We start from the raw sequence: 22,143 nt of genomic DNA, 5'->3' as shown, positions 1-22,143 counted from the left end.
GATATAATTTGCCCATCTAGACACACAAAATCCTGTACACATCCATCCCTTGAGAAAAGTCATAACAACCAGTAATATGTGCGGAGAAGAATCTTAACATCCACTACCATGTTCTCTCGGCTGCCTACTCCTCACTCCGGTCTCTGCCTCTCTAAAACTTTTCTCCCACCCTTCCTTCTCATCCAATGATAAGCCTCATTCCTGCCTTCACCTGCATAATGACGTCAACCTACAAGGGAACAGAGGCACTCCTTAGGTTTGGTCACAGTCTTGTGTGAGGTGTTTATAGTCCACACAGTGACACACACTCCATGGAGGTTTTATTCAGTAATGAAAACATGTTACTACAGATTGATTACATGGCATTAAAGTATAATTCAGAAGAAAAGAACAGTTGCAAAAGGAAGGTGGTAGGATAAGAGTGAAGACAGGCCTCCCTAGGTAGAGCCTCTTAAACTTTTCATTCTCAATCCCTTTTAGTCCAAGAGTTCTGTGAAACAGACAATTTTATTCATATTTTTAACATTCTTTTTTTTTTTCTTTTCTATTTTTCGGAGCTGGGGACCGAACCCAGGACCTTGCGCTTGCTAGACAAGCGCTCTACCACTGAGCTAAATCCCCAACCCCCTATTCATATTTTTAAAATTACTTTAAAACAAGTCCTTGGAAGCCAAGTGTCGTAACACACACCCAGCATTTAGGAGTCAGAGACTGGCAGATCCCTGAGTTTGATGCCATCCTGGTCTTACAGAGTGAGTTCTATTCTAGGACAGCCAGAGTTACACATAGAAACCCTGCCTCAAAAAACTATCGTCAGAAGAAAAGGAGGAAAAAGAAGAGGAGGGAAGGAAGGAAAGAGGGAGAAGAAGTAGTAATACAGTAGTAGTAGTAGTGGTGGTGGTGGTGGTGGTGGTGGTGGTGGTGGTGGTGGTGGTGGTAGTAGTAGTAGTAGAGTAGTAGTAATAGTAGTAGTTGCCATTCTTTTTTTTTTTTTTTTTTTTTTTTGGTTCTTTTTTTTCGGAGCTGGGGACCGAACCCAGGGCCTTGCGCTTCCTAGGTAAGCGCTCTACCACTGAGCTAAATCCCCAGCCCCAGTAGTTGCCATTCTTGAAGTGCATGTATTTTATCACTTATTAAAGTAGAAGCAAATTTGCATACTAGTAAAATGAATGTGTTGTTTATAAGTCTAAAGAGAATATTTGATACTGTAAAAACAACATTTTCAGTTTTTTCAGTGTTGATGCATATTTTGATGTTAAAATGATATACATAGTACAGAATTACAGAACTGTTTGAGAAATTGTTAGAAATTCTGATTCTGTCTTAATCCCAAACCAAAGTTAACTTAGTGATTTTGAGAAATTGTGGTGTATACTTTTGATCACAGTCCCTGGAAGGCAAAAGGCAGGCAGAGTTAACCTGGTCAGGCAGGTCAGCCTGGTCTACATAGGGAGTTAAAGGAAGCCAGGACCCTGTAGGGAGGAAGGGAGGGAGGGAGGGAGGGAGGAAGGGAGGCAGCCAGGCAGGCAGACCCTGTTTCAAAGAAAAAAGAACAGGAGTAGGAGGAAGAAATGAAACTAAAGTCAGCCACTCAAGAACAATTTTTGTTATTTAACCATTGATTTTACTTTTTATATTGTTAAAGATTTATTTATTTGTTTATTTATTTATATGAGTACACTGTAACTGTCTTCAGACACATCAGAAGAGAGCATTGGATTCCATTACTGGTGGTTATGTGGTTGCTGGAATTTGAACTCAGGACCACTGGAAGAGCAGTCAGTGCTTTTAACCGCTGAGCCATCTCTCCAGCCCCCTTAGTTTTTATTTTTTGTTTCTTTGAGACAAGGTCTCGTAGCCCAGGTTAATCTCCAGCTATATAGTTGAAGGTGTTCTTGAACTCCTCATCCCCTTTCAAAGTGCTGGGATTATAAGGGGTACCCTTGTGTCCAGTTTATATGGTAGTGAGGATCAAACACAAGGCTTTGCAAATGTTTGGCTGCAAAATCGGGGATTTTTCTCCTGTCCCCAAGCTTCTGGAATAACAAATCTGAGACTCAGACTATTCAGACATCTTGGCCATAAGGTTTGGCTTATTCTCCAATTTGCTCATAAATTACTCATCACATTATTCTATTCTAAGTTCTTCCACATGGTTGGTTACCTCTGCTCAGCCCCTATGCTTCTGTCCTCCGTGTTCCTGGGCTATTCCTCTCCCACCTGGCTCACTCCCTGAATCCTACTGCCTATCAGAACTCTTTCCTCCTATTATCTGCCTCAGCTACAGGCCAATCAGCTTTAATTGACAGGTGCTTCATCCATATAGTACACAAGAGATTTTCTCTACATTCCACAGACACTGCTGAATGAACTGCATCCTTAGCTCTGCCCTAACTACATTCTAACCTTTTTGTAGATGCATTTATTTTTTAAATCTTATATTGTACTCATCACTTTATTCTTCTATCAAACTACTTTAATTATAGTTGCCTTAAGAATATGCTTTAATAACTGATATGTCAATAACTTTAATATCAGTATTGTTTTCCACAATTAGTTTAGTAAATTTTGCAGATTTTTTTTCCCTCCAGATAAAGTTAGTAGTTTTTAAGTTGTCCTGCCATCCAGTCCTGCCAGGGAAATCACTATGTTAGTTAAAATTATGCTAGACTTCCATATTAATGATAAGAAGGATTTTCAGCCTAATGTATTAAGCAGCATTCAGCAAGCAGTGACCTTTCCACATTTCATCTGAAATATGATTACTGCCTCCCCCTATTTTTTATGCCTAGGAGGTGGCTGATACTGAGGACTGCCCACTTAGAAAGCATTTCCACTTAGGCTCTTCCTGTTCTGCCTGTGCTTATACTTGCTGCCTGGCCTAAATGTTTATTTATGGAGACTGTTTTTATCATCCTTCATTTTCCCTGAAAAGCTTGAGGCTGACTGTAAGCTTAAGATAACTTGTGAGAGGTCATAGAGTTAATTCAGCAATGAGACCAAGATATGACTACAATTCATTCTGCTTTAGTAACCTGTCCTAAATCAGTTTTTCTGTACTCTTAATAGACGTGAAAGAACTGCTAGCCAAACAGACTCCATTTATAGACTAGAGGGGAATACATGTTTTAAATGAGAGAACTACTCTATACCTAATACTTTCCTCCGCTAAGAGGCAGCCCTTACTGCAGTTAGAATAGATCCATAGTTATGGTTATAAATCAGGTTATATTAAATTTAAACCAAAAATATTTCTGGGTGTTCCCAGATACATTAAAAGAGAATGAACAAAAGAAAACATGTTGGAGAACCCTGAGAGAGAGGCCATATTTCTTAGACGAGCCTCATTCCTGCTGCTTTGGGAGCAAGGTGCCTCAGACTGTGCTGCAGAGCTGTGCTCCTACCCAGGAACAGCACAAAAGCTGAGAAGCACGGAAGCCATCTCTCTCTTGTAATTGTTTTATTTATTTCCTGTTCTGATACAGGGTCTTTTGTGTACTCCTGGCTGGCCCAGAGCTCACTGTGAAGACAGGTTGACTTCTGTCTCCTGAATGCTGGAATTAAACACATGTATGCGACCTGCCTCCCCCGCCCCTAGCTAGTTAGTTTATCGTTAATGTGTGTACATGTGTCATGGTGCAGAGGATAACTTGCAGGAGTTGCAAGGAGTCAGTTCTCCTTCTTCCATCATGTGAGCTCTGAGGATCAAGCTCAGCTCTTTACTGTTGGGAACAAGTGCCTTTACCCCATTGAACTGTCTTTTCTGTTGCCAGTAAAACCATTTGTAAAGTCATCTTAGATACCTCTGGTGACACCATTTAGTGTACAGCCATTTCCTGTTTCTCCTTCAGTCACGAAGACGTCAGATTCGGATGTGTTTCACAGTAGCCTAGCTTCTGGAAAGAGGCCCCTGCTGACAGGCTTTACTGTGCTGCTCTCACACAGGCCAGCCAGGTTCACTTGCTTCCTTCTATGGTGTGGGAACTGAATCCCAAGACAGTGCCAAGAGTATCCCCTTACACAAGAACACTCCCTCTCATCGCCTTTTCAATTATTTATTTATTTCATGTGTATGGAAGTTTTGTCTTCATTTATGTCTATGTACCACATACATGCCTGGTGCCCCTGGAGGCCCTGGACTGGAATTGCAGATGATTGTAGACACTGAGCTGCCATGTCACTCCAGACCAGGTGTTTTAACGGATTATTTTGAAGATTGTTCTTAGAAAACAATAGGCAATCTGAGAAAACAAATCGCACAGATGATTCTCATTAAGTAAGCATACTCATTAAAAAGTGTAATGATTAAATTAGATGTGGGTGTGGTTATTTTCTGCAGCCCTGGAAATTAATTCTGTTGTCCTGCTGGTTCTTTGACTTGTAGAGAAGGGAGGAGATTCAATGGTAATGAAAGCTGCCCTGTAATCCTGTAAATCTACAGTAGCAACCAAATACTGGAAACTGATGGAATTTGGTGGTCTTTCCTTTGCAGGCACAGCAAGTCCCTGTAATAGGACAGGCACAACTGTCTGATCCATGTATGCACAAGTTAGCGGATGACTGCAGATCCCTTTTCTGTTTTGATGACTTTTCTGCATTAACATTCTCATTTTTATCCTGTCAAAATTGTGGGACCATACTCTTGAGTACAGATTTTCTGCCATCCTAGTCTGCCTCCAGCATCTGCTCTGACTTCATAGTGGACCCTGCAAACCATTCAGCTGAATACTGGTCAGCGCTGGGAGCCCAGCCCCTTGCTTGCTGGCTTTTTTCATTTTAGGTTTTTGAGGCAGGATCACAGACAGCCCTGGCTAGCCTGGAACTCTCTGTGTAGACAAAGCTGTTGTAGAACTCACAGGGATGATTCTGCCTCTGCCCCTGGAATGCTGGGATTAAAGATGTTTGCTACCACACCTGGCTCTTGTTTCTTTCTATATTTATTATATGTTTATGTGTGTGTATGGGGGAGGTATATGCTATAGCATGTATGTGGAAGTCGGAGGACATCTTGTGGGAATTGGTTCTCTCCTTCTGCCTTATGGATCACGTGGATAGAACTCAGATTATCAAGCATGGTGGTAAGTGCTCCAACCTGCTGAACCAACGCTCTATGACCTGGCTCTTCATTTCTATAATTTGACCAGTAAAGAATCTATGCAGGGACTGGAGAGATGGCTCAATGGTTAAGAATGTTGATTGCTCTTCCAGAGGACCTAGGTTTAATCCCCAGCACCTACGTGGTAACTCTATTTCCAAGGGCTCTGGTGCCCTCTTCTGGGCTCTACAGATACCAGGCGTGCATGTGGTGCATGGACATACATGCAAGCAAAACACCTATGCATGTAAGATACAGTAGTAGTGTTTTAAAGGAATTTTCTTTAACTGGGTGTGGTGTACACTGTAGTCTGCAAAATGAAGGCAGAGGATGAGTTCACATAGTCTGGTACACGATGATTGAGGCCAGTCTAAGGTACATGAGACCCTGTCTCAGTCTCAAACAACAGCAGTAAAAGAATTGTATGTAAATGGAATCATGTAGTATGTTTGGGATATTTTTTTTCCTGACAGTGAAGTCCCTTGAAATTTAACTCAGGTTGTTGTATGTCAGTAGTTCATTTTGAGTTGTATTCTGTGTTATTCAGATAGATCACAATTTTCATGTGAACCTAGTGTAATTCTCAGGTCATATGGTGAGTATGCAGTTTTAATTCTTTTTTTTTTCTGGAGGTGGGAGTATGTCACAGGCTGGACTGGAATTCTCTGAGTAGGCCAAGAAGGGCCTTGAATTTTTGATCCTCCTGCTTCTCCTTCCCAAGGTTTACAGGTTATTAGCTTTTATCTGCTAATTTAAACAAAAATTAATTATTTTTATTTTTTATTGAATGTATAATAGTTTTTTTTCCATCAAAAATGAAGGACTTGATGTTGGGGAAGCTAGTGGGTTGGCTCAGTGGTTACGAGCACTTGCTGGTCTTGCAGGTCACCTGGGTCTGGATCCACCACCTCATATATTAACTTCAGGGATCTGCAGCCACCACAGCAGATGGGTACATGCAGGCAGAATACTCATGCAACAAAATATTTTTTGAAGGAAATTGTTTTTTATAAAAATTAGTCCTTGGTTGGTACGTTTGGTTTGATTTGCTTGTTTTGTTTTGTTTTTTACCTTTATTTTTAAAACTTGTTGTAAAACTTGGCATTTTCTTTCCTTTCTCCTTTCAGCGGCTATGTGACTATGTTTGTGATCTGCTCTTGGAAGAGTCGAATGTTCAGCCTGTATCAACGCCAGTAACAGTGTGCGGGGACATACATGGACAGGTAAATTTCGCAAGGAAGTTTTAGTGTTTGTACTGCCAGTGATCCATTTGTTTCTAACTTGTGCTGCAAAATAAACAAAACAAAACCCAACTGGCGATTAGGTGGTGTGAGTCTTCATGCCATGAGTGGTTTTTGGTTCACTGGCAAATAAAAGCAGTGGTCAAATACGTCATAACCTTTTTCTGAATTCCACTTGTAAAGTATATAGATTGCTGTGTTGTTCTGTGGAACAGTGTGGGGCATTCTGTGAAGGTGGAAGACGCAAAATATAAGATAAACACTAATGGTAATTACAGTTAACATGAAATGGTTGGATTTTAAGCACTTTCTTGTTCATTCAATTATGTCTTATTAAAATCTGCTAATTTCTTTGCTGAGAATGAGAATAGCAAAGGTTCAGAAGAGAAATATTGCATAATTTTATAGCAAGTCACTGGTAGAATGAGATGAAAGCGATTTAGTTCATTTTTTTTCCATTGGGACTGTAGGATCTGAAATACCTGCTAAAATTTTTTCATTTTTTTTAACTTTAAATTTTATTATTTTAATTGGGTGTGTTGTGTACTGTAATGTGCATGTGTGTGCAGGTGTGCTTTGAGGCCAAAGGAGTTGGATCTCCTGGCAAGGGAATTACAGATGGTAGTGAGCCACCTAATATAGGTGCCAATAATTAAACACTGGTCCAGGAAGAGCAGCACACGCTATTAACTGAGCCATCTCTTCAGCCACCACCTGCTGCCTTTGTCTGTTTATAAGAATTCTAACTCACGGACTAGAGATTACAGTTTGACATTAGAGCCTACTGATAGTGTTCTAACACTACCTGACTGGAGAAGTTCCTCACTGGGAACTAAAGGCTGAGGAGTTTACTCATACCCTGCTGTGGACATACTTTATAATTGGGACAGTAGGACCTGGAATATGTTCCTAACAGTCACTCTACCATTCAACTGACTGACTGCCAGTTCCCTTCCTAATGTGATGGTGTAAAGGGAGAAAATGTGTCTAATTTGTTCCTGAATAGAGGCTGCTTCATAAATAAAAAAACAGTTTAGCTACCTTAAACGCTATTTCCTTTTTGCTTTTTCAAACACTTTTTTAGACAGTGACAGTCCTGCCTCAGCTGCCTAAGTACTAGGATCATAAGTAGGAGCTTCTTCTGTTTGTATTTTGGCTTGTCTGTTTGTTTGTTTGTTTGTTTGTTTGTTTGTTTTTATGTGTATGGGTATTTTTTCTGTATGCCTGATGCCTATGGAGGCTGAAAGAGGGCATGGGATTTCTTAGAACTGGAGTCTGGCATTACAGATAGTCGTTAGCTGCAGTACAGGTGCTAGGAACCAAAGCCAGGTCTCCTGAAAGAGCAGCCTGTGCTCTTAACTGCCGAGTCATCTCTCCAGCCCCTCTTTTGGTTTTTTGAGGCCTGAAACTTGGTATCCTTCTACCTCAGCTTATTAGTGGTAGCATAACAGGTGTGTGCCACCATACCATATGACCAAGACTTTTTAATATGTAAAAAATAAATATGAAATTGCAGTCTTTAATTTCAGGATCAAGTTATGAGTTTAAATTAATGTATTGGCAATAACGTGGTGATGAGAAACATTGGCATTATGATTAGGGAATAGATTATATACTTCAAAAAAATGTGGATTGGGCCATATACCGGCTACCTAAGCTACCTGAGCTTGCACACAGATTCTCTAAACGGGGCCTCCGGACCTTGCAAGTGGTAAAAGCAGGAGAGAGAGAGAGAGAGAGAGAGAGAGAGAGAGAGAGAGAGAGAGAGAGAGAGAGAGAGAGAGAGAGAAACTTCTAGTGCACAGGGTATGATGGTGCATACTTTTAATCCAAGTTTTGGGTCTGCCTGGTCTACATAGTGAATTCTAGTACAGATAATGGCTATGTAGAGAGACCCTGCCTCAAAGAACCAAAAGAAACAAAAAATCTTCTTGTGCTTTACTGTGACTAAGGGGAGTGACTCCAGTTTTGCTTAAGATTGTCCTCACTCAAGCAGCAAATATTATTAGGACCTCTTGGTGTGGAGGATACGCAGCTCTGTGCTCTGCTGTGGAATGCGAAACATCCCAGAGATAAGTTTTCCTCAAGGAAAAGTGTTCTTGGCTACTTTGAATCATGAGTTAAAAAAAACTGATACGACTTGCTCAGAGGAAAAGGAGGAGTATGAGGGAAGAGTTGTAGGAGAGGGTGATCAGAAGGGGGGCAGTGAGCAGGATGTAAAATGATAAATAAAATTTCTAAAGCTGCTTTTCTTTTGAGAGAAAAGTGACAAACTGGTTACTTAGACTTAGATATTGTAAAGATGAAGGAGGTAAACTAGTAATTTTAAAGGAAACAGTTGCTAGTGACAATATTTGAGTTTACTAATGAAAATTTTGGATTTGGGAAAGTTTCAGTTTAATCATGAACCTAACTTTTATTTTCTTAATACGGGGTCTCACTATATAGCTCCAGCTGGCCTTGAACTCACTATGTATGTAAACCAGGCTTGCTTAAAACTCCATCCATCCTTGCCTCTCAAGGACTAGGATTAAAGAAATGCCTGAAAGTTTCTGATACTTTTTAAAGACTTTTCTGATAAGTGATGATGTTAGCAAATATTTAATGACATATAAAGAAGTATCATTTCATACTCCTAATGACCAGTATATCATTTACTCAAAGCAGGTGGCAGTAGTCTGACCATATTGTGGTATGGTGTTATATTCATTCTAATATGATTTTAGATTTTATATTGTGAATTAATCTTTATTTGTCTTGTTGGATTTTGACATAGTATTTGAAATAAAGTATGCATTATTATATGAGAATGCTAACAAACACTGCTCCTCTTGGTGAAGCAGAGGCAGGAATTGCAAAATTCAAGGCTAACCTAGATCCAAGTTCTCTGGCAAAGCAGCCAATGCTTTTAACCTCTGAGCTACCTCTCCAGTTTCTACCAATTTGTTTTTACCTTCATGCTTTTTAGGTTTAGGAATTAGATTCTTGGCAGTTTTGCATATACACTATTTCTTCTTTCAAATGTAAATATTTGAAATCTATTAAACTGTTTCTATACATGTCTTATTCTCAATTTATCTTACTCATTCACAGGAATTTGTAATTAGCATATATTGATTTTCTTTTACAGTTTTATGATCTTTGCGAACTGTTCAGAACTGGAGGTCAGGTTCCTGACACAAACTACATATTTATGGTATGTAAATGCTGGTAATGCCAGGTGCTTCTTTAAAATAAAAGGTCCTGACTTATTACATGCAAGTTCTATAATTGCTATTTAAATGTATGAAAAGGTGAGTCTGTACTTTTTTATATTTTGTCATGTCTTATAGTAGCATATAGTTGCTATATTTATAAATCACTGTATACGTAGGACTGGTTGTCACTGCAGTAATGGCAAGAGGACCACATAGAACCCCTAATTTAGTTTGTAAATGGATAAATATATGCAGGTATACTTTGTTATTTCATACTTTTCCCTAATACACACTTGCTATTATGGCGGAGTTTTTTTTTTTAACCTTTCTTTTTTGAATGTAATGGTTTTTGTTTCTGAATCTTGTGTGTTTGTGTGTGCGCTTATGGAGGCCATTGATAACCTTGGACGCTGTTCCTAAGGTGCCGTCCACCTGTTCTTGAGAGAAAGCCTCTCATTACCCTGGGACTCCCTAAGCAGGCTAAGCCGGCTCAAAGCAAGCCCCGAAGTCCCGCCCGCCTCCCCAGCGCTGGATCATTAGAACATGGCACCATGCCTTGCTGGTTCTCTGTGGGTTTAAGTATGGCCTCATACCACAGAGCAAGTTATCCACCAAGCTATCTTTCCAGCACATTAATTAAAAAATGTGTATGAATGTTTTGCTTACATGTCTTCTGTACCACATGTGTGGCTTATGCCACTGGAGGTCAACGGAGTATTGGATCCTCTGGAACTTGAATTACAGATGGTTGTGAACCATATGAGGGTGCTGGGAATTAAACCCAGGCCTTTTGCAAGAACACGTGCCATTGCAAAGTTCTCTTAATTATTATTAATATTTTTAAGTTTTTAAAATTTGTTATTTTTTTATATTTATGGGTGTTTTGCCTGCATGTATGTCAATTTACCACATGCATGCTTGGCACTCACAGAGGCCAGAAGAGAGTGTCAGATCCCTGGAACCGGAGTTACAGATGTTGTTAATTACTATGTGGAAGCTGGCAATAGAACTTGGGTCCTCTGGAAAAGTAATCATTGTTCTTAACCACTGAGCCACCTCTCAAACCCTTTTACTGTTTTTTAAAGCTGTTTTCTAAATATTGGTATATTATTGGTCTAAGTGAGACATTAGTTGGAAGTGTAAATAGTATTTTATATGTGGGGGTTTTTCCTGCTGTTTGTTTTGTAAGGGGATCTTACTGTGTTGTCCTGGCTGACCTGAAGCTCTCTAAGTAGACCAGGCTTACTCTCTGATTTCTTGTCTTGAGAACAGAGTCTCTTACTGAGCCAGAAATTCTGGATTCCAGGAGGCTTCCCAGGTGGCCAAGCTTCACCTTCTCAGGCTCCAGGGTTTGGATTATAGGCATGTGAAGCCATCTTTTTCATCTGTACTAGGGACACAAAGCTCCTCATGCTTATAGAGACAGAACTCTGTTTTTAAATGATTTCTTAAGAAATTACTTTTTAAAAGCACTGTGCAGCTGTTTGTTGTTGCTCTTTTGGGCTCTTACACTATTGTACAGTTTGTAACTATAAACTTTTACTTTACAGGGTGATTTTGTAGACAGAGGTTACTATAGTTTGGAGACCTTCACTTATCTTCTTGCACTAAAGGCTAAGTGGCCTGACCGTATTACACTTTTAAGAGGAAATCATGAGAGTAGACAGATAACGCAGGTGTACGGATTTTATGGTAAGACCTTCTTTTCTCTGATCTGAGTGGTATTTTACTTTGGGGGAGGGGGAGTTGTATCAATCATGTGTGTATGTTGTTTTGGTTTTTGGTTTTTTGGGGCTTTTTGCTTTACTCCACATTTCCCCCAGTCAACTGAAAATCTTGCCATATAGTGAAACGCTGAGTGCTGTTACTAAGGCTTTGGTATGCATCTTTTTAAATTAGTGTAGAAAAAAAGAATATAATCTTAAATTTCCCACTTTGGAATCACTGACTGCTTGTTTAAAGTGCATATTGTAGGCCTGTGAGGTAACCCAGTGGGTGGGTAAAGGTACTCACTCCCTGCCAAGCCTGATAACCCGAGTTCATCTGAGAGAACTGACTCCTGAAGGTTATTCTCTGACCTCCACATGTGCATTCTACAGCATAACTTCCAGTATGCATAAAGAATGAAGAAATAGAGTAAAAATTTTTAAATTTTGTATTATCTTTAATTATGTTTCGATTTGTAGGTGTGTGCACATAAGTTCTGGTTTTCTTAGAGTCCAGAGGCATTGGATCTTCTGGATCTGGAGTTACAGTTAGAAGTTGCCTGATACGGTACTGGGAATTTACTCCAATCTACGGCTCAGTCTTAACTGCTGAGCTGTCTTTCCAACCCCAATTTAAACAACAATAACAACAAAAAAAAAAAATGTAGATTGCTGGATCTCACTTCAAACATTGTAATCAAAACCCTAGAATCTACTGAAAGTGGATGCTATACACATTAAACACTGGGGTTCTATCTGCATGTGGCCCCCCTCTGTACCCCTCTCCTCTCCTTTTTTGTTTTGGACAGTGTGGGTGATTGAATCCAGAACTTATGTATACCAGGCCAGTATTCTACAACTGAGCTCTATACCCAGTCCTTCCTTAATGCTGTATCGTGCTCTTAGCCGGCTTTTTTACTTCCTTAATCTTTTGGTGGTTTGGTTTGGTTTTGACAGGATTGTCTCCATAGAGACCCATAGAGGCCCAAAGTGACCTAGAAGTCACTGTCATCCTTGAGGGCCTTGGTGACATGATCCTTCTGTGGCAGCCTCCTGAATGCTGAGATTTTGGAATATTTGGAAAAACATGAGATTTCTTGAGGATAAGACACAAATCTAAACACAGTTATGTTTTATATGTATAATATATAATTTCATTATATAATATATTATATAAAATACAATTTTTATATATTATATAGTCTGAAAGTAATTTTATATAATACAAATTGAGTGTCTCGAATCTGAAAATGTACAACCCCAAATCATCATCTGTAAAGTCTGAAACTTTGAACATCAACCACCGTGACACTCAAAAGTTTCAAGTTGTGGGTCTGGCACTTGAAAGTTTCAGATTTTCAATACTTCTGTTTTCTGTGGGAGGCACATGCCCAAGCATACAAACTGAGCACTTTGTCACTAAGCTACACTCAAGCCCTAAACTGAAATCTGGAACACAAACCTTTCCTTTTTTTCTTTTTCTTTCTTTGTTTCTGGAATTTTGAGATAGGATTTTGCTACATAGATCTGGATGGACTGGAGCTTTCTGCTTGGCCAGGCCGGCCTTGAATTTGTGTGGCAGTCTTACTGCCAATCTTAGTCTCCTCCATGCCTGAGCACTCACATGGGAAGAAATATGTCAGATAAGGCATATGAAGCATTTGTTTGTTTATTTGAGACAGGATCTCATTCTATAGTTCAGGCTAGCTTGGAATTCACTGTGTGTCCCAAGTTAGCCTCAGAAATTCAATAATTCTCCTAAATCGGTCTCTTAATTGTTGAACACTTATTTCCCTATTTAGGGGCAGGATCTCATTCTGTAGCCCAGGCTGGTCAAAAAGTCAGTATCTGGTTCATAATGGCCTTAAAATTATGGTACTCCTCCTGCCTTAGTTTCCCGAATTCTGGGATTATAGATTTATATCCTTTGTTTGTTTGTAGGTTTTTTGTTTTATGTGTTTTATTTTGTTAAATCAGGATCTCCCTACGTAGCTTTGGCTGTCCTGGAACTCACTATATTTATCAAGCTGGCACTCAGATCTGCCTGCCTCTATGTCTTGAGCACTGAGATTAAATGTGTATGCCACAATGTGCTGCTTATTTGTTTTAAAGGAATATGGAAATAAACACAAAAACATTTGTGTATTCTAGTGCTAATGTGTTTACACTATGGCCAGGAGTAGAGGTCAGACAATAATTTAAACAACTTATAGGAGTTAGTTCTTTTCTTCAAGCATGTGGGTTCTGGGGGTTGTCAGGTTTGGTGGCAAGCCTGAGATTGTATCCTAATCTTTTATTTTATTTAAAAATACATAAGTGCGTGTGTGTGTGTGTGTGTGTGTGTGTATGTGTGTGTGTGTCTGTGTCTGTGTGTCTGTGTCTGTGTGTTTGTGTGTCTGTATGTGTCTGTGTATCTGTATGTGTCTCTGTGTGTCTGTGTCTGTGTGTGTGTGTGTATGTGTTAACATAGTCACTGTTGTGTCCCTGGATGGTCTAGAACTTCCTAGAACCACCACCAATCTACCTGCCTGTACCTCCCAAGATCAGACATTGAAGGTATGTTCTACCACCATATCTGTATTTTATTTTATTTATTTAAGATTTGTTCATTTTTGCCAGACATGGTGGCATATACCTTTAATCCCTTGGGAAGCAGAGACAAGCGGATCTCTGTGAGTTTGAGACCAGCACTCTATCTACAAAGCAAGTTCTAGGATATCCAGGGCTCTGTTATACAGAGAAACCCTGACTCAAAAAAACAGACCAAAAAGAAATATGTGCATTTTATTTTATGTGTATGAGTGTTTGCTTGCATGTATGTCTGTGCGTGACGTGCATGCTATGAACTGATAGGTCCTTTGCAAGAGCGTTAAATGATCTTAACCACTGAGCCATCACTCCAACCTCCCAGTTTATTTTCAGCCTCCCAATATTTATTTTTAGTGTGATTCGATTTTGATTGAAGTCATTTATAAAATTTGCCATGCATATTATCATTGTGATTCTTAGAAAGTTTAGCTTTTTTTTTTGTAGCATTTTAAATTTTAGACTTATATTATGGATACTCAAAAATATATGTGTAAGAAAAAAAGAGAGAAATGCTTCATGTGTGTAATTATACCACTGCAGTCATCAGTGTGGGTCAAAGGAGCAAAAGGGGGAGAGAATGTCAGTATGTTTTGGCAAAAAAAAAAAAAAAAAAAAAAAAAAAATGCTAACAGTACCAAATTTGGTGTTGAATTTTTTCTTTCTCAGAAGTGTGTTCTGGGCTGGAGAGATGACTCAGTGGTTAAGAGCACTGACTGCTCTTCCAGAGGTCCTGAGTTCAAATCCCAGCAACCACATGGTGGCTCACAACCATCTGTAATGGGATCTGATGCCCTCTTCTGGTGTGTCTGAAGACAGCAGCAGTGTACTCACATAAAATAAATAAATGAATCTTTTTTAAAAGGGGTGGGGGAGGTGCTGGAGAGATGACTCAGTGGTTAAGAGCACTAACTGCTCTTCCAGAGGTCCTGAGTTCAATTCCCAGCAACCGCATGGTGGCTCACAACCATCTGAAATGAGATCTGGTGCCCTCTTCTGATGTGTCTAAAGACAGCTATAGTGTATTCATATAAATAAAAATTAATAAATTTATTTTTAAAAAAGAAGTGTGTTCATCTTGTAGTTTTATTTAACAACAAGGTAAGTAGTTACTCAGGAGTACAATAATTTTATTTATCATGGGGTTTACAGTGACTTAAAGCTATAAATAGCTATTAGTTATATTGGTTGCTTAGTTCATACTGAAAACATACACTGGAGGCTTAATTTTTTTAATTACATTTATTTGTGTATGTGTGTACACATGTTCATGTTCTCCCATGAATGTCTGTGAGAATGTAGGAAGCTGGGCTGTAGTGACTCATGCCTTTGCTCTTGGGACTCAGGAAGCAGAGGGGGTCACTTTAGAATGTATGTGCATGTCTGTGTATGTGTGTCAATGGAGGTCAGAGGACAACCAAAGGACTTGGGTCTTTCTCTCTACCATTTGGATTCTGGGGTTCAAAGCCAGATCATCAGGCTTGGGGGCAAATGCCTTTAACTGGTAAGCCATCTTGACCCTTCTGAGTCTAATCAGTTCTGCCTGTTAGAACTAGACTAGATGCAGAATTTAGTTGCAGTTTTTAGAAGATCTCTCCAGAAACAACTTTGCCCTGAAGAATGTTGGGCTAAGAATTACTTGTACTCCTATAATTAAGGGTTCTCAAACTTATTCGATTTGATCATCTCCTAGAATAAGGCATTCATATTAAAGAAATGCACTATTTTATATAATTACTTGGTATTTTCATAACTGACCAAAACATTGATTTGGTCAATGTGAAATCAAAAATTTGCTTCCCCTTGATAGCATATTGGTTAATATTCCAAACTTTATCTTAGGGACATTCCTGGAATGAAAAGGATTATAATTTCCTTAGGGAACATAGTCCTGAAATATTTATTTTTATTTTATGTGTGTGTATTACCTGAACATTGTATGTGTACCACATTTGTGCACTGTGCCTGCAGAAGCCAAAAGAGAATATAAGATCCACTCACTGAAATTATGGATAGTTTGGAGCCATGTGGCTCCTGAGAACTGAGCCAAGGTCTTCTGCAAGAGCATCAAGTGTTCTTAACAGATGAGCCATCTCTCCAGCTAAGTCTTATTTATACATATGCATGTGTATGTGTACTCTAGATGGAACTTTATACACACAAGGTAAGCACCGGCCACAGCTATAGCCCAGTCTTCATTAGGGTATGTGTATTGTTAGATAGTAGACTTCATTAATCTAATAGTAGCTTTCATTAATGAAAACACATCTGTTTACTTCACAGATGAGTGCCAAACCAAATATGGAAATGCTAATGCCTGGAGATACTGTACCAAAGTTTTTGACATGCTCACAGTAGCAGCTGTAAGTTTATATGAATCTCTTTAGTGCTTCAAATATTTTTTATTGCCAATAACATTACATATTTTTATCAGTTGTGTCCATTTACTTAGTTTTATATTATTGAATTTGTATATGACTTAATTTGAGTTTATTATTATCCTTTGTTATTCTTTTTTTCTCTAGTTAATAGATGAGCAGATTTTGTGTGTTCATGGTGGTTTATCTCCTGATATCAAAACACTGGATCAAATTCGAACTATTGAGCGAAATCAGGAAATTCCTCACAAAGGAGCATTTTGTGACCTGGTATGGTCAGATCCTGAAGATGTGGACACTTGGGCAATCAGTCCCAGAGGAGCAGGTTGGCTTTTTGGAGCAAAAGTCACAAATGAGGTAAAGATACAATTTTTGGAAAAGTAGTTCTTTTATTGGTAAAAGAAAAATGGTGAGCTCATATATTTAACTCATAGCCTAATTTATTAAAATTATGGTTGTTATTGGGTATCAGATTTCTACTGTAGTTGATTGATTTATGCTTCCTGAATAGTTCAATGAGATTATATAATGAAAGTACCTATATTGTTAAGTAACAGGATCACCAAAACAAGATAGGCAACTTGTTTGTTTTAATATACTTAAGATTTTTATTTATTTATTTTATGTAGTAAGTACACTGTGGCTGTCTTCAGACACACCAGAAGAGGGCATCAGATCTCATTACAGATGGTTGTGAGCCACCATGTGGTTGCTGGGATTTGAACTCAGGACCTCTGGAAGAGCAGTTAGTGCTCTTAACCACTGAACCATGAAACATGCATATATTCTGACAGTCTAATTCTGGTTGAATTCAAATTTTATTTTACTTATTTTTTGTTTAAAATATTTTTAAGCTTTGTTTGTTTGTTTGTTTGTTTGTTTGTTTGTTTGTTTTAGACAGGGTTTCACTATGTAACTCTGATTGTCCTGAACTTACTATGTAGACCAGGCTGGCCTCAAACTCATAGAAATCTGCCTGCCTCTACACCCAACCCCAACCCCCAGTGCTGGGATTAAAAGTGTGCACCACTATACATAGTATGATCTTTATTCTTTATTTTATGTGTGTAGATGTTTTGTCTGCATCTATGTGCATGAAATGCCTGAGGAAGCCAGAAGAGAGTTAGAACTCTTAGGACTGGAGTTACAAGTGGTTTTGAGCTACTATGTGGTAGTTGGGAATCAAATCCCTGTCTTCTGGTAAAGTAGCCATTGTTCTTAACCATTAAACCGTCTATCTGGCCTGATTTCAAATTTTAAAGTAATACCACATGAGCTAAGAGAATCCAATATTGTTCTAAGACATGTACTGAATCTTTATGACTGGGTGGAAATGAGAACCATTAGGATGAACAATTAGACAGTAGTAATATAACTTCTTGTTTAAAATTTACAAAATATATTATGATTACAGTCTTTGATTTCTGATCATCTACAGTGCTAGTTGCATGAATACAACAATTTTAAAATTCAGAAACTATTTGCTAAAACTTTAGGGTAAATAAATTACAAATAAGCTATACATAGAAATTCTTACATCTCCTATTTTATAACTAGTTTTATCAAATTATGAACCTAGTTGCTCTATACATATACAAAACAGTGCATACATCAAGAACAGCCAAGTACAAGTATATGGGCAAATAGCATTCACAGATACAGGGATTATGTTCTGTCAAGATATGGTCCAACATAATGGAGTCATAGATCTAGGCACTAGGACCATTGGTTTGTCCTCAGTTATGGAAAGACTTGACCCCGTCTGAACCTTTTTCTCTTTAGGTTGTAAAGAAGGATAATGTCTTTGTGGCATACAGTAAATCCTCATATAAGATTGAAAGTAATGTTATGAGGTTATTAAATAGAAAACTTTTGTTTTATAATTGGTAATAATTATATAATTATTTACCCCTAGAAATTTTTTTTACCTGATACAGTTCTTAACTAGGTGGCACAGGCTGACTTCAAACTCTCAATTCTCTGTAATGTTTATTTGCCTGTTTATGTATATGTGTGTGTGTGTGTGTGTGTGTGTGTGTGTGTGTGTGTGTGTGTACACGAGCACACACACAGGGAGGTCAAGAAGTTATAGGACAACTTGTAGGAGTCAGTTTTCTCCTACCCTGTGGATTCTGGGATCAAATTCTTGTTATTAGCCTTGGTGATAGGTTCTTAGTTACCTCTCTACCAACCTAGCCAATTTTTTATCATCATCATCATCACCACCACTACCACCACCACTACTACTCTTACTACCACTACACTGCTACTATTACTGTGTTGCAGCGGTAGGTTCTAAACTTGTCGATGCGAGCAGTTCTCCTGCCCAGCCTCCCAAGTAGCTGAGAGTAGAGGTGGTAATTACCGTGCCTGCCTCAGAAACTTGTAACTGTGGACCTTGTACTTCAAAACAGACTTGGGCCAAAGTGACTGGAAATTTCGGGGATGATTATAGAGTGGGGTTTAGAATCATGATAACTTTATTTGTGACACTTGCTACTTGGAATGGTTATTAAGCACTTGGGTGAAATACTTACAAAGCTTTTCTAAATTTCAGTTTGTTCATATCAACAACTTAAAACTCATCTGCAGAGCACATCAGCTTGTGCACGAAGGCTATAAGTTTATGTTTGACGAGAAGCTGGTCACAGTGTGGTCTGCTCCTAACTACTGCTATCGCTGTGGAAACATTGCTTCCATCATGGTCTTCAAAGACGTCAACACGAGAGAACCAAAGTTATTCCGAGCAGTTCCAGATTCAGAACGTGTTATTCCTCCCAGAACCACGACGCCGTATTTCCTTTGAGGCCTTTGCCATCCCGCTGGCCACTTTTTGCCCTCTTTTACCCCAACTTTCTTGTACCCTCTACAATATACTTTTTATTGAGCACTTTGCTGCTGAAATGCTGCCTCTTGCCTTTTTTTTTAATTTTAAATTATCTAACTTTATTGTTTGTTATGGTGTCAATAGCAGTGTTTTTCTATCAGTTTTGTCACTCATCCTATCCCCACATGGACTCGTTTGAGAAGACTTGAGAAATGTCTTAATACTCACATTGCTGCATGTAGCTCTTGCTTGTTTGCTGTTCTGGGGAGACAGGAAGCATCTCTTTTTTAAAAAGCCAATTGACAATTACATGGAAATCCTCCTCATTTGTATCAGCTAGCCTTTTGTTTTTGTTTGGTAGGATTTAAGAAATTTCAGCAGCAAAGTTGTCCAGTGGGCAGGATGGACTGCATATGCCTGAGTCATGTACCCTTGTCCAAGCTGTAAACTCCACTGTCCTTTGTTGGATGATAATTTGATGTTTTAAAAGGGTATAAAATAAATTGGTCTAAAGGGCTGCCCTCCTTGTTGTGTTTTTAAATTTTAGTTAAAAACTGCTACAGCTATGACTTTGTACATTAAGATAATTGTACTGATCTTTTTTCAAAAATCTTGTATTTTTTAATAAAATAATCTTAAAACCCAGATAGGTTAAGTGTTAGAAATTTTAAAAAATTTACATTGTTAGCTGAAAGTTACTTTTTCTTTCTTATGTTTTCTTATTTTTTTTTTCTTTTTCTTTGTTGAGTTTTTGACCCTTTGGTTGAGTTAAAAATTTCAATTAAAATTCAATATTTTTTTAAAAAAAATCACTAAATTGTGCCTAAAGAACATAACTGCCATATTAATGTTTTTATTTCTATAGTATTAGAAAACATTTAATACTTATAGCATTAATGTGTTGATTTGATACCAATTGAGTAGAATGTGCTCAGTCCAGTTTACACTCTGTCATGAGTATCATCAAGTAAACACATGTACTTTTCAATAGCAAGCATTCTCTCGCTGTAACCTTTGACCTTAACTTTTACAAAGTATTCAGTTTTTAACTGCAATTTTAAAGGCTGAACAATCAGAACCCTTGTGTTTGTGAACTGTAATCTGAAGCAGATTAAAGTATGAGAAAAAACAGACTGTTCCCTTGTGAAGGTCTGTCATACCATATTTCAGCTTTGTGCTTATAATTTGACTATCTAAAGGGTTGTGATGATCAGTTCTTGATATATAATTGTCCACTTAATAAGGACATGTATATTATCATTATCTCTTATGACTGTAGTCATAGATAATTTGGGGATGTACCATCTTATGAAATTGTTGGTATCCCTTTATAATTTCTCGTCATCCCAGGAAATCCATGTGAAGGCTGATTGATAAAGCACTTTAGCATCTGTTCAGGTAGTTTTAAAAACAACTTTTCCCCTTCAGGATAAGAGCTTCCGGGTTATCTAAAAATGCAATAAAGATCTTAATAGTCTAAGCTTCTTGGCAAATAATCTTTCATCAGGGTTTCTTTTACTGAATGAGCACAATGTTATTTTGATTTTATTTGTCCCAAAGCACCCAGCTCCTTGTACAGTTTTTAATGGTGTGGCTCTATGAAAGAAGCGGCTGAGACATTTGATGCACACACTTGAACCAATAGTGGATCAGTAGCTTTGTGTGTGTCTCCTAACCCCGGTGTAATTCGGGTGGAAAGGTATTTTATCTCACAGGAATATGTAGCTATGTATTTTACTAATTGTGAAACACTGGAATTAATGATGCAGATAACTTGGTGTGGTTTTTGAACAGCTCTGCAGTATTTTCTTGTTGTTACCATAAATTGTATTTAAGTGCTTGCCCTCCACTGCTTTTAAGTTGTACCAGTAAAACCAGTAACTCTCAATCAATCCCCTTTCCACTTCGCACTCCCTAGCTTAGTTGGTACAGTTGTTTTCATTCTCCTTGTAATGTGACTTATTTTCAAGTCATGGTGCACTGCATTTGTTTGTCACTAGCTGGGCATGTGCCAATAATACTCTGTCCATTCCTTAACTGCCATCTCTGTTTTGCCTGAGTTTTCTTCTACTGATAATGGCTTTGGGGCATGGAAAAAGTAGTTTTTGCTATTAGACTTGTGAAGGAAAGAGAGAGTGAATGTATCGGACTTTGTAAGCCTGAAAACGAATATTTGGATCCCTCTACTAAACAAGGGCTATGTACTATACAGAGTAATCTTGTGGTGGGAGATGCTTGCAAGCCAGAGGTCTGTAGGCGAGGGAATCTGCCTCTCCCTGTATCTAGGCCGAATGTAAAACCCCTTATGTTGTATCAATGGAGCTAAGAACTATTTTTATTTGCCTGTGATATATTTCGTTTCTAATAAAGTGTTCTAGGCTCCAGTGAGAACTGTCTACTTTGAATTGCCATCTCCTCCCTTTCTTCATTTGGCTGATAGACTCCTGGCTAGCTGTCCATAGATCAATGCTTCTCCCTAAAGCATCCTCGTTTCTTTAAATGTGTTCACTCGTGCGTGATCCTAAAAGCCTTGACTACATCTATTATGCAACCTGGACCAGCTCCTGTTCCACCTGGATGTCTAGAGCTGTTGGGAGATTTTGACATCTTAAATGCTGACTTTTGCTTTTGAAATAAGGTTCAAAATGTTTGTTGCATTTAAGATCTGTGTGTGTGCGTGTGTTTGCTCTGTAACCCCAGCTCCAGGTGTTGGAAAATGCCTGTACTGTGAAAGCCTGCCGCTGTCAGAAGTAGAAGCACTTTTGTCAGCTTCCAGAAAATTATGTACAGAGTTGGAGAGATTTAACTACAAGATTTATCTCTAAGAATCCAAATTTTTAAATGTCATTGTTTTTTAAATGCTAATGTTTGTAAAGCACCTTCAGTTCTTTCAATGAAAGGTGCTACATTCCCTCGGTGTCAATTAATAAAAAGATTATAGGAAGTTTGTGAAAAATAATTTTATCTAATGCAGAATTTCCTGAGAAGAAGGTAGCAGTTAATATAATTTATGTTTTCAAAGAAATGCTTGCTTTTTCACTCGGTTGCCTGACTGGTAAACAAAACTAACCGTTTTTTCCCCCTGTATTTTCCTATGGGCTAAGTGGTCCCGT

The 22,143-nt window shown here is 38.4% G+C and overlaps 1 protein-coding gene across 2 annotated transcripts in view; it reads left to right on the top strand.

Moving 5' to 3' along the window:
• The window catches only part of Ppp6c (protein phosphatase 6, catalytic subunit), a 32,287-nt gene extending 10,869 nt beyond the window's left edge, over positions 1 to 21,418 (top strand). Inside the window, exons 2-7 of one of the 2 annotated variants that reach the window (XM_017591448.3) lie at positions 6,223 to 6,318; positions 9,467 to 9,532; positions 11,084 to 11,225; positions 16,109 to 16,188; positions 16,351 to 16,560; positions 18,761 to 21,418. In XM_017591448.3, the coding sequence (XP_017446937.1) occupies positions 9,530 to 9,532; positions 11,084 to 11,225; positions 16,109 to 16,188; positions 16,351 to 16,560; positions 18,761 to 19,009 (684 nt within the window). In that variant the 5' untranslated portion in view covers positions 6,223 to 6,318; positions 9,467 to 9,529 and the 3' untranslated portion in view covers positions 19,010 to 21,418. The remainder of the gene's footprint in view (positions 1 to 6,222; positions 6,319 to 9,466; positions 9,533 to 11,083; positions 11,226 to 16,108; positions 16,189 to 16,350; positions 16,561 to 18,760) is intronic. The other variant, NM_133589.2, reaches the window with a different exon arrangement.
• Positions 21,419 to 22,143: the final 725 nt, after the last annotated feature.

The sequence above is a fragment of the Rattus norvegicus genome, chromosome 3 (genome assembly GCF_036323735.1).
Source record: "Rattus norvegicus strain BN/NHsdMcwi chromosome 3, GRCr8, whole genome shotgun sequence".
In the NCBI taxonomy this organism is placed as follows: Eukaryota; Metazoa; Chordata; class Mammalia; order Rodentia; family Muridae; genus Rattus; species Rattus norvegicus.
The sequence above is the reverse complement of the archived record's forward strand: the minus strand, read 5'-3'. Positions and strand labels throughout refer to the sequence as shown.